Genomic DNA, 15,092 nt, shown 5'->3' on the forward strand with positions numbered 1-15,092 from the left:
TTTCTGGATGCATTTTTTTTTAAAAAAGGAAAGACGACTCTGGAAAGAGTGCAGAGAAGAGCAACCGAGAGGATTAGAAAAGGATCAAACAGGAGGAATTGGGGATGTCTCGTTTAATGAAAAGAAGGAATGGGGGGGACGATGACATGATGGCAATATTCCACTATTGGAGGGGCTGCCCCAAAGAGGAGGGAGTGAAGCTTTTCTCCAAAGCGCCAGAAGGCAGGACGAGAAGCAATGGATGGAAACTCATCAAGGAGAGAAGCCACTTGAAATGAAGGGGAAATTTCCCGACAGTGAGAACAATTAACCAGAGGAACTGCTTGCCACCAGAAGTTGTGGTGGAGGTTTTTAAGAAGAAACTGGTCAGCTACTTGTTCAAAATGGTATATGGTCACGATGGCGAACCTATGGACACGTGCGCTGTTGCCCCAGTTCAGCCAACTTGTCTGGGGGGGTTGGATTAGAAGACCTCCAAGATTTCTCTTTCAACGGTATTATTATTATTCTAGGATTTATTCTATAACCTGGAGAGGCTCATCCAAGGTACTCCAGGGAGAAAAACAACAGCCGGAAAACATAAAAGCAGAGATTTGAAGAACGTGGGCTATCGATCGGTACAGTATTTCGTTTCGGGACCTTCCTGGGGCATTGCCCCGTTCCCATCCTGCTGGCACTGCCCCACAAGTAACCTCTGAAGGCTGCCACCCGTTGTCTTTCAGATTGGCCAAGGGGACAGGGAGCCCTCGGCTTACGACCACAAACGAGCCCAACGTTTCTGTGGTTAAGCGAGACAGCGAAGCGAGTTTTACGACCTTCCTCGCCACGGTGGCGAAGTCAAATCGCTGCGGCCGTCAAAAGTTACAAACACGGTCGTTACGTATGAAAAACGGTCATCAGAGTTTCACTCTTTTCGGTGCTGTTGTAGCTTCGGTCACTAAATGAACTGTCGTAAATCGAGGACCACGTGTATGCAAGAAACTGGGAATAATAAACCTGGCTCTGAATCCAGAGAGCAAAAAATTCATGGAATAAAAAAAATACACACAAAGGAGTCACCCGGCTATATATTTATTTTTCTGAGCGACGACGCGAGACTGCATTTCCTTCTGCTACTGAAACGCTTCTATTTTTCCTTTCCGTTTCGGGGCCTCGAAGCCCAAGAAAAATCAACAAAGCAGGAGCAAAACAGCAGCGTAAAAACTCCCAACCTCCTTCAACGCAGGCTCACGGCCGTCCCGTTCAGTGACGGTTTAAAAGTCGAACGAAGAGACCGACGACTCCTCAAAGACAAACCCCAAAAGACAAGTCCCGAATGGGGAGAAAAAGAAAACCGTGGTCCGAATATCCCGAAATAACTGAGATCCGATTTATTAAAAAAAAAAAGAAAAGAAAAATCAGAATATTCCGCTATAAATAAGAGCGATATCCAGTGATGGAGCAACATCCGGATCCAGTTCTTCGGAGGGGAAATTCCTTGTTGAAAGGAATGCAAATGCCCAGCATCATGGGAAATGATGATGATGGCGTGCTATTTCTGGACTGTTCATGCTCCACGGAGTCCTTGGGGTGGGGGGAGTGTCCCCCCCCCCAAAAAAAGAGAGAGAGAGAGAGAGAGAGAGAGAGCTAGCCGGCACGAGCCGAAAAAAAGGGCAAAGCCCGGACGAAACTGTCCAATTTGTTCCGGAAAAGTTCACTCTGGATGCTCTCGTTTAAGCTGCAGAGGGGGTTTTTGACCACGTACTCCACGTAAATCTAAGGGAGAGGGGAGAAACAGAGGTGGGGTGGTAAGCGGGGATTCCGTACCCTTCCCCCACCCCCCGAGCCCACCCAACGCCCCCCTCCCCCCGAGAGAGGAAAAATGGGGCAGGATTGTGGCCTTCGAAGGGTCCAATTCGTCTTTTTATATTTTTTTTCCCCATGAAGAAGGCATTTGATAGTGTCGAATCTTCCCAGAAGGAATGAAAAGGAACCTTTTAACTGCCGGACGTCACATCACCTGACTAGATAACCTCATCAGTTTGCTCTGTAAGGGTGAGCAAATCCCGCTTTCTTCCAGCACTGATGTTGTTACCTGCTAGGGTAGTGAATTGTCGGCAAGAAAAACCAGCAAGCTTAGAGAGCACCAAGGAGCCCCCAAGTCCTCCCCCGTCCTCGGCTCTGCAAGCCCCCCTCCCTTCTAACACTGATGATGTTGCCTAGCTGGGTCACAAAACGTCTGCAAGAAAACAACCAAGCTCAGAGAGCACCAAGTAGCCCGCAGTCCTCCTCTCCTCCTCCTCCTCCTCTCCACAAGAAAACGATCCTGCGCTACCAATATTTTTCTTCTATTGCCGGAACCTTTTTCATTCCGCTTATTAAGATTCCCCAGTCGTTTTAGATGACAGTGCAAAAAGATTTCTTAAACTTGCTGAGACTTCATTTAAAAAAAAAAAAAAAGGCCTTTTCCAATTTCCGCAGGAAAACTGGAAAGCGACCGCCGGCAAAAATGTTTCTTTTTGATTCCTTCAAGCTTTAAATAACTCAAGCCATTCCGTTGGGCACGATTCCATTTTAACAAGCGGCTGGCTTGCTTAGCGGTTGACAATTCGGGCCCCGGTTCCAAGTCGTAAGACGAGGACCACAACAACACACACATCCTCACATAGCTGTAGATCTGGTGCAGGATGTCCTGGATGTTGCCCACTCCCAGGTCTGTGTTCATCACCACCTTGAGTCCGCTGGGCGTCTCGTAGTAGTGCAGCTTGTACTTGCTGGTTTGGAAGGCGAGGAAGCCGTCCTTCCTGCGGAGCGGGACGTTAAGGGAAACAAACGCCCTCTTCGCCGTCCTGCCAGGCGTCAAGTCTTGCAAAGTGCGGCTTTAGGGGTAGGTATACGAGGAAGAAAAATCCCCGAGGGGTCCTTCACTCCCACCCTGAGATTGTCCAGTGAGGGGGGGGGGGAGAGAAAAAGGATACATATCCACAGGGCTCATTTTGCTAACGAAGGAGCGGATGGAGAATAGCATCCCATACATCAGCTTGAATTCCTGGGATGGGGAGAAGAGAGAGAGAGAGAGAGGGAGAAAGAAAGAGAGAGAAGGGATGAGGGGCCATTATGGGATACAGAAAACAGGTCGCTCTGGGTCATATAACACAGGTGGGCATATGCATAATTTTGTATTAATTCTTTCTTTCTCTTCCTTTCTCAGTTCCTCCCTTTCCTCCTTTCTCTCTCTCTCTCCTTTCTTTTTCTCTTCCTCCGTTCCTCCCTCCCTTTCTCTTTCTCATCCTTCCTCCCTCCCTTTCTTTTCTTTTCCCCGGTCTCTTCCTTCCTTCCCCCTCCCTCTTTTTCTCTTCCTTCCTCCGTTCCTCCGTCCTTTTCTCTTTTCTTTCTCATCCTTCCTTCCTTCCTCCCTTCCTTTCCTTTTTCTTTTTCCCATTCTCTTCCTTCCTTCCCCCCTCCCTCTCCTTTTTCTCTTCCTTCCTCCGTTCCTCCCTCCCTTTCTTTTCTTTTCCCCGGTCTCTTCCTTCCTTCCCCCTCCCTCTTTTTCTCTTCCTTCCTCCGTTCCTCCCTCTTTCTCTTTTCTTTCTCATCCTTCCTTCCTTCCTCCCTTCCTTTCCTTTTTCTTTTTCCCATTCTCTTCCTTCCTTCCTTCCCCCCTCCCTCTCCTTTTTCTCTTCCTTCCTCCGTTCCTCCCTCCCTTTCTTTTCTTTTCCCCGGTCTCTTCCTTCCTTCCCCCTCCCTCTTTTTCTCTTCCTTCCTCCGTTCCTCCCTCCCTTTCTCTTTTCTTTCTCATCCTTCCTTCCTTCCTCCCTTCCTTTCCTTTTTCTTTTTCCCATTCTCTTCATTCCTTCCCCCCTCCCTCTCCTTTCTCTTCCTTCCTCCGTTCCTCCCTCCCTCCTTTCTTTTCTTCTCTTCCTCCCTTCCTTCCCTCCCGCCTCTCTCACCTTTCTTCTCTTCCTCCTTCCCTCCATTCCTCCCCTCCCTTTTTTCTTTCCCTTTCTCTTCCTTCACTCCCTTCATCCCTCCCTTTCTTTCTTTCTTTCTTCCTTTCCTTCTTTCTTCTTTCTTTCTCTTTCTTTCTTTCTTTCTTTCTTCTTTCTCTTTCTTTCTTTCTTTCTCTTCCTTCCTTCCTTTCCCCCTCCCTCCCTTCTTTTCCTTTTTTCTCTCTTTTTCTTTCTTTCTCTCATGGTTATGTAGTGCATATCCGAGGGGGTGACCCTTTGAGAGCTGCACGCAACAAAATTTCATTTTAACGTATGCTGATGAGTGTGCATTCAAAGCAACAATAAAGTTATTCTAAAAGCTCTAAGCCTTAATAAAGGTAGTCCCTGGCTTACGACAGTTTGTTTAGTGACCGTTCAAAGCTGCAATGGCATTGAAAAATGTGACTTAGGACCGTATTTCAGAGTCACGACCGTCGAGGCATCCCCAGGGTCTGGCAATCAAAATTTAGGGGCTTGGCCATTGGTTCGTACTTAGAACGGTCACGATGTCCCAAGGTCACGTGATGCGCTTTTGCGACCTTCTGACCAGCAAAGTCGGGGGGGAGAGGGGAGAAGCCAGATTCACTTAACAACCATGTTAGTAACTTATCAGCCGCAGCGATGGCAAGATCAAGTCGTAAAACAGGGGCAAGCAAAACTCACGGAAGAACTGTCTGGCAAGAGCCACGGAAATTTTGGAGCTCAACGGCGGTGGCGGCTTTTAAGTCCAGGACTGCCCTACAATTATTCTCGCTGACAAGGATTTTCTCCTTAATTCTGGGTTAAATTCTAATTTTAAAATGCTAAGTCTCGAAAGGAGCGAGAGGCCAGGCTTTTTTTCAGTCGACTCGTAATGCTTTGGCACCACACTGCACCAAGTTTATGCAAATGAAGGCAATTCAACACAAGGGGACATTGTGCTGTTCTGTTTATCCAAGCTTTAAAGGCTTCCGACACAGCGGTCGGTCGGACAAAAAAACCCAAAAACACAGCTTCAGGCTTCAGAGGCTGCAGGCAGGGCCCAGCGGGGCTCAGAAAGTCTTATGAGGAGACGGTCTGTCAAGGTTAACCCTTCCCCTGCTGAACACCATGGGGCAACATTATTTTGGTCTCATGCTCCTTGTATTGTGGGGGAAAAAAAACCTTCCTGCATAGATATGGGTGTTGAATGGGGTGCAGGACCCAGAATTGTGAATTAAAATTACGGGACGGCAGATCCCACCCCAATGTTAGAAAAAAAATGTTCTGTTGGAGAGCCAGAATCCTAGATGGGAGTCAAGTGGGGAATTAGCCTTGGACTCATTATGTAAACACAAGAGGGTTAGGTCTAAATTCCCCTGAATGCCTTGGGGGGCGGGGGGTTCCAACTTCGGCAACTTTTAAGACCTGTGGACTTCAACTCCCAGAATTCCTCAACCAGCGCATTACTTTCCCCTTTAAATTGTCACACCATCTAGCCCACCTCTAATTCGTTCATTAATTTAATTTGTTATGGGTCATTTTTTTTTCCATGTTGCTGAAATCAAGGTATATTACATCCACCGCATTCCCATGATCTACTAAGAAAGTTTCCCAATTTAAAAAGGAAAGAAAAAGAAAAAAAGGTACATTTGTTCTAGTCCTATCCATGCTGCGTTCTGGAAAACCCTCCTGGCTGGGGAATTCTGGGAGCTGAAGTTCACAAGTCTTTAAAAGTTTCCAAGGTTGGACGCACCATCACCTTAGAGCCTTATCTGGCCGTTCCCATGCGAACACTGCCGGTCTGGGGAAAGATTCCTGTACCAAAGGCAGAGAACAATAATGCCACCCTGAGTCTTCGGAGAGGGGCGGCATACAAATTGAATTAATAAAATAATAAAATAAAAATAAATAGTCGACTTGAACCTTAGATGGGTGGGTCTGGTTGTTCGCCCCTGATAAAAGGTAAAAGTTCCCCTCGCATATACGTGCTAGTCTTTCCTGACTCTAGGGGGCGGTACTCATCTCCGTTTCAAAGCCGAAGAGCCAGCGCTGTCTGAAGACGTCTTCTATGATTATGTGGCCGGCGTGACTCAACACCAAAGGCGCACGGAACGCTGTTCCCTTCCCATCGAAGGGGGTCCCTATTTTTTCTACTTGCATTTTTCACGTGCTTTCAAACTGCTAAATTGGCAGAAGCTGGGGCTGGTCACGGGAGCTCACCCCGTGACGCGGCGCTCGGGATTCGAACCGCTGAACTGCCGAACTTTCGATCGACGAGCTCAACATCTTAGCCACCGAGCCACCATGTCCCCTGATACTTCCTCACAATTCAAGGGTGAAACCAATGACCCATCCTCTTCACTGGAGGTGTCCAGCTGGGGTTGGCCAGCCATCCGTGGGACGTTGGATTTGGATTCCTGCACCGGGCAAGACGGTGGACTCCCGGGTCATCCTAGTTCTGGATTTTTGATCCTACTCCCGCCCGCTTTTCCTCTGCCCCTCTACACACAGGATAAAGAGCAGTAGTTAAAGAAGCTCTGATACCTGGCTAAAAGCAGCAGTACAAAGCTAAGCCCCACCGTTCCTTTCGTCTCTCTGCGGCCAGCGGCAGCTGCCAAAGCACATGTAAGCATGGCATTCAATCAGCTTAAAGGGTTTTTTTTTTAATCCATTAACAGCTAAGCCCTGCTCCCTTGGAGCCCCACCAAATTTTTTTGAAAGATTCGTATCGGGCGAGATTAGCAGCGCGTTTTTTTTTTTAAACCCCGGTCAAACTGAAATAACACTTATCGGCAAGCGTTGGAAGCTTAAATCAGCTTTTGGGGATGTCACATCAAAGGACATCTCCCAAGTGAGGTTTGCGGGGTTTTTTTTATCGATTTAGTTAGCAGATTTTTAAAACGGCCCATCTACCTCACCACAGGGGTTTTGTTCCTTAGGGGTAAATGGAGCTGTAACTCCCATCCTCCCACAGTCCGCGGCCATATTGGCTGGGGATGATGGGTGTTCGAATGCTCCTCGGTTTGGAATACAATTGTAATAGGTCAGATCGGGCCTTTAGAAAAGGGCAAACTGGGGTTTTCTGGAAAGCTTTCGTGGATTTAATGGGATGTAAGTCCTCTCACTACAAGTTGGGTTTTTTTTTATTTATTTCTAGCACAATTTTGATGGCCCACCCGAATTCAAAAAGACCCCAATTGGGTTTACAGCAAGTTAAGATCACAGATAGTCCTCGATTTACGACAGGTCATTGTACGACCGTCTGAAGTTACAACGGCACTGAAAAAAAGTGACGGGCTGTTTTCACACTTACGACCTTTGCAGCATCCTCAGGGATAGGTGATCAAAATTTAGACGCTGGGCAACTGACTCAGTTTTATGACGGGTCACAGCATCCCCCTTTTGCGACCTTCTGACAAGCAAAGACAGATGGGGAAGCCAGATTTGCTTAACAACCGTGTGACTAATGTAACAGTTATTCGCTTAACAACTACGGCAAGGAAGGTCATAAAACAGGGGCAAAACTCACTTTGCAAACATCTCACTTAACCACCTAAATTTTGGGCTTAATTGTGGTCCTAAATTGAGGGCTACCTGTATTTATCTTGTCTATAGGGTTTTTTTACAATTTTATCTTTTCAATGTTGTTAAGCCACCCAGAGTTACCCTGTGGCCAATACATTAAATTAAATTATTTGAATCATTGAATAATCTGAATAGAGGTAGTCCTCAATTTGCAACAGTTCACTTAGTGACAACGGCACCGGAAAAACAGATTTACGACCGTTTTTCACGCTTATGACCGTTGCATCCTCCCCGTGGTCATGTGAGCAAAATTCAGACGCTTGGCAAGTGATTCATATTTATGACGGTTGCAGTGGCCCAGATCACGTGAGCCCCCTTTTGTGACCTTCCCAAGAGCAAAGTCAAGGGGAGGAAGGCAGCTTCACTTAACGCCCGTGTGACTAACTTAACAACTTATAAGAGCGAAGTGGCGCGTAGAGTGCAGTACCATAGGCTACTTCTGCTGATCATTGGCTGCCAGCAGTTTGGCAGTTCGAATCTCACCAGGCTCAAGACTGACTCAGCCTTCCATCCTTCCGAGGTTGGTAAAACGAGGACCCAAATGGTTGGGGGCAATAGGCTGACTCTGTAAACTGCTTAGAGAGGGCTGTAAAGCACTATGAAGCGGTATATAAGTCTAACTGCTATTCCTTAGAAAGGAAGGAAGGAAGGAAGGAAGAGAAAAGACAAGAAGGAAGGAAGGAAGGAAGGAAGGGAAAAGAGAGGGAGGGAGGGAAGGAAGAGAAAAGACAAGAAGGAAGGAAAGAAGGAAGGAAGGTAAAAGAGAGGGAGGGAGGGAAGGAAGAGAAAAGACAAGAAGGAAGGAAGGAAGGGAAAAGAGGGAGGGAGGGAAGGAAGGAAGGAAGAGAAAAGACAAGAAGGAAGGAAGGAAAATGAGAAGGAAGGAAGCCATAGTGACACAGTGGTAAGAGTGCAGTATTGCAGGCTAATTCTGCCCACTGCCAGGAGTTAGATCCTGACCGGCTCAAGGTTAACTCAGCCTTCCATCCTTCCAAGGCGGGTAAAATGAGGACCCAGATTGTTGGGGGCAAGAGGCTAACTCTGTAAACCACTGAGAAGGCTGTAAAGCACTGTAAAGCACTATATAAATCTAAGTGCTATTGTGAAGGAAGGAAAATGAGAAGGAAGGAAGCCAAAGTGACATAGTGGTTAGAGTGCAGTATTGCAGGCTAATTCTGCCCACTGCCAGGAGTTCGATCCTGACCAGCTCAAGGTTGACTCAGCCTTCCATCCTTCCAAGGCGGGTAAAATGAGGACCCAGATTGTTGGGGGCAAATATGCTGACTCTGTAAACCGCTTATGTAAAAGCACTCTGTAAAAGCACTGTGAAGCGATATATAAGTCTAAGGGCTATTGCTATTGCAGCGATTCACTTAACAACCGTAGGAAGGAAGGTAATTAAAATGGAGCCAAACTCACTTAACAACTGCCTGACTTTACAACAGAAATGTTTTGGGGTGTGGTGTGCGTGGTGGTGGTGGTCATTGTGGTCGTAAGTCGAGGACTACCCACCCTGGGCTTCTGTTGTGATTTTCTGCGGTTAAATAATATTAATTATTAATGATGATAACGAATGAATTATAATAATCTGTTCTATAACAATATAACAACTACAACAATAACATTGGCAGCAGTCAATGGTATTTGTAATGCATTTTTGAATGTTCAGTCAACTGAGTTTCATGTTTAATGAATAAGAGAAAATATTATTATTATTATTAATATTAACAACAACCAGTCAATGGGATTTGTGATGCATTTTTAAATGTTCAGTTGACTTTCATGTTTAATGAATAAAAGAGAAAATAATAATAATTATATACCAATTATATCATGGCTGTACACCGCCCTGAGTCCTTCGGGAGTAGGGCGGTATAGAAATTTAATAAATAATAATAATAATAATAATAATAATAATAATAATAATAATAATAATAATAATATACTGAGTTTCATGTTTAATGAATAAAGTAAATATTATTATTATTATATTTACAACAACCACCAGTCAATGGGATTTGTGATGCATTTTTGAATGTTCAGTTGACTTTCATGTTTAATGAATAAAAGAGAAAATAATAATAATAATTATATACTGAGTTTCATGTTTAATGAATAAAGTAAATATTATTATTATTATTAATATTAACAACAACCAGTCAATGGGATTTGTGATGCATTTTTAAATGTTCAGTTGACTTTCATGTTTAATGAATAAAAGAGAAAATAATAATAATTGTATACTGAGTTTCATGTTTAATGAATAAAATAAATTATTATTATTATTAATATTAACAACAAAAACCAGTCAATGGGATTTGTGATGCATTTTTGAATGTTCCGTTGACTGAGTTTCATGTTTAATGAAGTAAATAATATTAATATTATTATTATTAATTAATATTATTATTATTATTAATAATAATAATAATAATTCTGGGTGCCAAGAGACCCCCCCCGCAAAGGAGCCTGGCCGAGGCCTCTGAGCGCGTGCAGAGGGCAGTGCTCCCCCCTCCGCCCCCCCTCCCATGTGGGGGCCGTGGGGGTGGGTTAGGGGGGCCTCACCTCCTCCTTGGAAATGCCGGCCTGCTTCTTGCGGTTCCACTCGCTGTAGTGCAGGCAGGCGCCGTTGCGGTCGAAGAGGTAGAGGTTGTGCACCGTCATCTGGGGGGAGGGAGACAAAAAGGGGGGGCAGGCAGGGGACCCCCAAGTTAGAGCCCGGCTGCGGGAGAGCCACCCCTCAGCCCCCCAACAACACAGAGGGATATCAATACACCCGTCATGAGGATAACGCCGCCCATCATCCACCACCACCACCCCCTCAGATTTTTCGGGGGGGGCCCTCAAATATTTACCTCAGCCGCCGCTCCCCGTCTCTATGACAACCTGCAGGCCCGACGTCCTTCGCTTCCGCCTCGACCGCGGTCGCTGATTGGCCCCCCGCCACCTCGCTTTCGGCCCGCCCTTCTCCCCGAGCATGCGCCGTCGCGCGCGCCCTTCAGGCGGGGGCCTTGCCCGTACGACGGAGCGGGGTGGGGGGTGGGGAGGGGAGAAAGACTTGCCCGGAAGGAAAATGGCGGCGTCGGCTTCACTCCGCTCCCGTCCCCTGAGGCTTTGCCCGGCGTTGCGCGGGGGCGAAAGAAGCCGAGCGGGGGCCCCGGCGAGGACCGAAACGGCGGGGATGGCGGCCTAGAGGCCTGGCGAGGGCAGCAAAGTGGGTCTCAAAAGCGAGGACCCGAGGCGGGGAGGAGGGCGCTAAAATGACGGGGAGGGGACGCTGGGGGGGGAGGGGGACACGGTTTACCTCAGGAGTGGGGGAGGGGGGACACGGTTTACTTCAGGAGTGGGGGAGGGGGGACACAATTTACCTCAGGAATGGGGGAGGGGGGACACGGTTTACCTCAGGGGTGGGGGAGGAGGGACACAATTTACCTCGGGTGGGGGTGGGTGGACACGGTTTACCTCAGGAGTGGGGGAGGGGAACACAATTTACCTCGAGTGGGGGAGGGGGGACACAATTTACCTCGGGTGGAGGAGGGGCCCCCCTCCCCCACAAATGTGCAGGACTCCAACTCCCATTGGCCTCCCTGGGAGCCTGGTTGAGCTCGCGGGGGACGATGGGAGATGGAGTCCAAAGTGGTGGGTCAGCTGAGGAGGTTGAAGGAGAGGGGGGGCTGTGGAGGGGGGGTTCTGAGGGGAAAGGGGTCATCCACAGGAAGCCATTTTGGAGCCCAGGACACAATATTGGGGGGGGGGAGTTTGCTTTCGCTGCTCCTCTTGTCTTTGGGATTTCCTGGTGGTCTCCCATCCTCTCCTTCCCCAACTGAGCTTTCTCAAGGTTGGGGAGCGGATTCTGGGCCAGGCTGAGGAGGAACCAGAGAAGAAAAAGAAGAAGAAGAAGAGGAAAAAGCCTCACCCAAATTTTCATGTTCCCTGAGCTCAAAATCACATTTTTTTGTGATTTCCCCCCCTCGGAATCGGAATAATTTTTACAATATAACAAGCCATTCAGTGTCACCTCGGACAGCCAGATGGCATAGAAATGTAATAAATAGAGTACTACCCTGTTTCCCCCCAAAATACGACATCCCCCTGATAATAAGCCCAATCGGTCTTTTGAGCGCATGGCAATAAGGCCAAGCGCTTATTTCAGGGTTCAGAAAAAAAAAAAAAATAAGACAGGGTCTTATTTTCGGGGAAACGGTACTACGGTTGGAAGAAATTTCCCTGTGTTTGTTCCCCCAGCTGGGAAGCAGTCGCCGATGCTGAGAAGAAGCAGACACGGAAGCCAGCTGCCAGAAAAGGGATCCTTTTAATTCAAGGAAGGCAAGAAAAGTAGATGTTACATCTTTTCTATCCTGCTCTACGGAGTGGAGAGTTGGTCTCTTGACAGAAAACTGCTTGAAGGAACTTTGAAATGTGGATTTACAGACGGCTGTTATACGTATAAACTCGGTTAACAAAATCATAAAAGAGGAGAGGATAAGCCGCCTGGGAAAGCCAAGGGAGATCATCAAAGCCATTAAAAAAGTGAAAGTTAGAATATTTCGGACATGGGATGCGACAGCCAGAAAAATACGCCATGCTTCACTTAATCCTCCAGGGAAAGATGGAAGGCAAATGAGGTCCAGGCAGAAGAAGAACATCATGCCTTCAAAACCTTAAGGGACCGGTTTGGATAAAACTCCGCAGCCCTTTTCCATGTGACTGTTGACAAAAGTAGGATCGCCAACATGATTGCCAACGTCCGATGACGGATATGGCAGAAGAAGAAGAAGAAGAAGAGGAGGAGGAGGAGGAGAAGAAGAAAGAAGAAGAAGAAGAAGAAGAAGAAGAAGAAGAAGAAGAAGAAGAAGAAGAAGAAGAAGAAGAAGAAGAAAGTAGGGACACAACTGGAGAGTGATTCCTGGCTTGCAAGCAGATTCGGATGGCAAGCCTGTACCTTTTTTATACTTCATTTTCCTTTGAAAATCCTCCTGCAGCTTGATGGGTTTTAGATGTGTTTCTGATTGCCCTGTTCTTTTCCTGTTTTGCTGGGTTTAATCTTGGTCCCAGGTCTTTTGTGATTCCTGTCCTAAAGGTTAATTCTGTCAGGGAGGCAGGAAAAAGGGAGTTTTGGTTTACCTTGGAGGGTTTATTTTTAGCCTGATTCCCCTTATCTTAATGGCTCTACTTAAGTGTTTCCACTGCCAGTTCTGTTAGCAGGGCTGCTTTGTGTTTTTCTTTCAGCTGGTGCTTCTTGGTTTTCTTAAAGGGGGGAAGAGCTGGCTTGAGTTTCTGGTGCTGTGAGGTTTCTGGCATTGTCCTTTTGGGGTATACTTCCCGCAATCCCCCATTTTGTGCTAGGGCAAATAATTTTTGCCCATTATTTCGTCCTCGGCACAATCCAGGGTAGTGTCCAAGCATACCAGGAACGTTCGAGCTGTGTCACGACTTTACTTGCCTTCCTAAATTAAAGGATCCCTTTTCTGGCAGTGGCTTTCATGTCCATTTCTTCTCAGCATCGGTGACTGCTTCACAGCTGGGGAACGAACATAGGGAAATTTCTTCCAACAATTTGAATGAAACTGAAACATCTGGAGAGTGGAGGTGGCGGAAGAGTCGGCAGAAGAGAAGAGAAAGAAGTGAAGATCGTAAAACGCAAAGAGAAGTGGAACGACGGTGGCACACAGAAGCAAAAAAAGGAGCACCAGTGGTCCCAAGGGCCTTGGATGCAATTCCCCAAAATATCTGGAGCCACCGCTGGAACACCATTGGCATTGACAAAGAATCCCCATTAGCCAATTACACAAGGCAGCTTTGCTTGAAACAGCTGACATCCTGCAACTCATTATCTTCTTTTAATAACCCCATAATCCCGTGCGGGGTGGAGTCTTTGGCAACTGAATGAAGCTGAGTGTTTTACTGGCCGGATGCCCTTCCTGTCGCCAATGCAGAGTTTTTTTCAGCAGATATATTCTCAGTGTGCCAGAGAGAGAGGGAAATATCTGCCTCTATTTAGGATTGAACTCACAGCTTCCTGATTGTGAGGCGAGAGCTCCACTGACGTGGTTAAACATCCACATCTGGTTATTCCAGATCATTGGGCAGGGCTGGATAGGCAGACAAAACTACCAAAATCCGTCTGACAGATCATTTTAAAAACATCCAGGGAAAAGCAGGACTTGTTCCCCTGGCTTTCTTCCTCTGTGTTCTGAATTTGAACTGCTTTTTTTTTATTATTATTCTTTTCCAGGGACCAGCTGCTTTCCTGGTGGTGGTTCCAGCCTCCTGCTGCCGGCGTTTGGGGCTCCATTATGACAAAAGTCCCAGCCTTCTGAGCTCAGAATGCTTGTGCTGACTACAGCCCCTTACTTAGGACCCCGGGACCATGGCTGAGAAGGGCCTCAGGAGAGCTCTGAGCTCTTCCCTCCACAGCGACGATCTCTTAAGCGACATGGAGCTGCTGCCAACCTCGGATCCCCCAACCCCTGGGCAGCAGGTGCCCTGTTCTCAGCTGGCCACCCCGTATACCTCCAAAGTCACCACCCAGCTCTACGCCTCTCTTCACCAGAGCCGGCAGGCCGAGGCTCTGGCCTCTTCTCGGCTGGAGGGACAGCACGGCTCTGCCCTGGCTAGGAAAGCCATGGATGCCGACGTCGATCTCGACACTCTGGCGGAAGAGCTGAGCCATCGTCTTTCCGCAGGCGTGGAAGCCAGCGCATTTAGGCAGGTGAGAAAGTGACCTCTAGGACAAACCGCCACCAGATTGCAGGAAAGCTTTTGGTGGGTGGCTAAGCCTCTCCGTTTCTTGTAGGGCGCCGTGGCTGAGTCCCGCCATATTTCGGAGATGGAGAACGTGCGGTGCCATCTGCAGAGTATGCTGCGGGGATCCAGAGATGTGCCTGGTGAGAGTGGGAAAAGGGGAATGGCCTGGATGGGATGTGAAATGAAGGGATAAATAAAATCCCCAACATGCCTACAGGGGCCCGACAACAGATATTTTATTTATTGCATTTAGAAACCTCCTTATATTATTTTTATACATAACTTAAGATGGCGAACGTACGGAATATTCCTTCCTACTCCTAGTTTCTCCACAACAACAAACCTGTGAGGTGGGTTGAGCTGAGAGAGAGGAGGATTGGTCCAAAGTCACCCAGTTGGTTTTCGTACCTAAGGCAGGACTAGAACTCACTATCTCCTGGTGATTGACCCAAAGTTACCCGTATGGCTTTCATGCCTAAGGCAGGACTACAATTCCCAATTTTCAGCTGGTGACTTAAACAGTAGGCTAAACTGGCGGTCTAATTTTCTAAGAGTTTATTTTATTTCACAAAACAGCCCTTCAATTTAGCGCCTTTCTATAAGTCGAACTGAGATTCCTTTAATCCCCCAGCCAAGATAATGGGGCTCTATTTCATGCTAAAATAGGGGAAGGAGAGAACAGTTGGGCTAGTGATCCATTGCAATAGGCTCCCTGAAATCTTTGATCTGGCACTTCTCGCCTGTTCTGGTGAGAATTGTAGGGAAAGTTGTCTAGTGGGAAAGATAAGGGCCACATGTGAAGGTCCAATTATACTGCTTTATGGCTGAAAG

At 47.2% G+C, this 15,092-nt stretch overlaps 2 protein-coding genes across 3 annotated transcripts in view; one reads left to right on the forward strand and one right to left on the reverse strand.

Moving 5' to 3' along the window:
* Positions 1-1,055: 1,055 nt before the first annotated feature.
* TRAPPC1 (trafficking protein particle complex subunit 1) lies at positions 1,056-10,581 on the reverse strand. The gene is made up of 5 exons (XM_034427072.2): positions 10,370-10,581; positions 10,080-10,178; positions 2,958-3,028; positions 2,645-2,783; positions 1,056-1,755 (listed from the first exon to the last, which is right to left on the reverse strand). The coding sequence occupies exons 2-5, from the start codon at positions 10,176-10,178 to the stop codon at positions 1,627-1,629; spliced, it is 438 nt and encodes a 145-aa protein (XP_034282963.1). The 5' UTR covers positions 10,370-10,581; the 3' UTR covers positions 1,056-1,626.
* Positions 10,465-15,092, forward strand: part of CNTROB (centrobin, centriole duplication and spindle assembly protein) — a 36,479-nt gene continuing 31,851 nt past the window's right edge. Inside the window, exons 1-3 of one of the 2 annotated variants that reach the window (XM_060682668.2) lie at positions 10,465-10,689; positions 13,750-14,226; positions 14,311-14,401. In XM_060682668.2, coding sequence (XP_060538651.2) covers positions 13,885-14,226; positions 14,311-14,401 — 433 coding nt within the window. In that variant the 5' untranslated portion in view covers positions 10,465-10,689; positions 13,750-13,884. Of the gene's footprint in view, positions 10,729-13,749; positions 14,227-14,310; positions 14,402-15,092 lie in introns of both variants that reach the window. The other variant, XM_087891633.1, reaches the window with a different exon arrangement.

The sequence above is a fragment of the Pantherophis guttatus genome, chromosome 4 (assembly GCF_059756535.1).
Source record: "Pantherophis guttatus breed Tessera chromosome 4, ASM5975653v1, whole genome shotgun sequence".
In the NCBI taxonomy this organism is placed as follows: Eukaryota; Metazoa; Chordata; class Lepidosauria; order Squamata; family Colubridae; genus Pantherophis; species Pantherophis guttatus.

What these genes read in the sequence shown, in the direction of transcription:
- TRAPPC1 (XM_034427072.2), bottom strand. Translation starts at nt 10,178, where the DNA reads ATGACGGTGCACAACCTCTACCTCTTCGACCGCAACGGCGCCTGCCTG. An exon ending in AAAATGAGCCCTGTGGATAT is followed by an intron (nt 2,784 to 2,957) that starts GTATCCTTTTTC and finishes CCCGCTCCGCAG; the next exon opens with GAAGGACGGCTTCCTCGCCT. An exon ending in TGCACCAGATCTACAGCTAT is followed by an intron (nt 1,756 to 2,644) that starts GTGAGGATGTGT and finishes CCTCTCCCTTAG; the next exon opens with ATTTACGTGGAGTACGTGGT.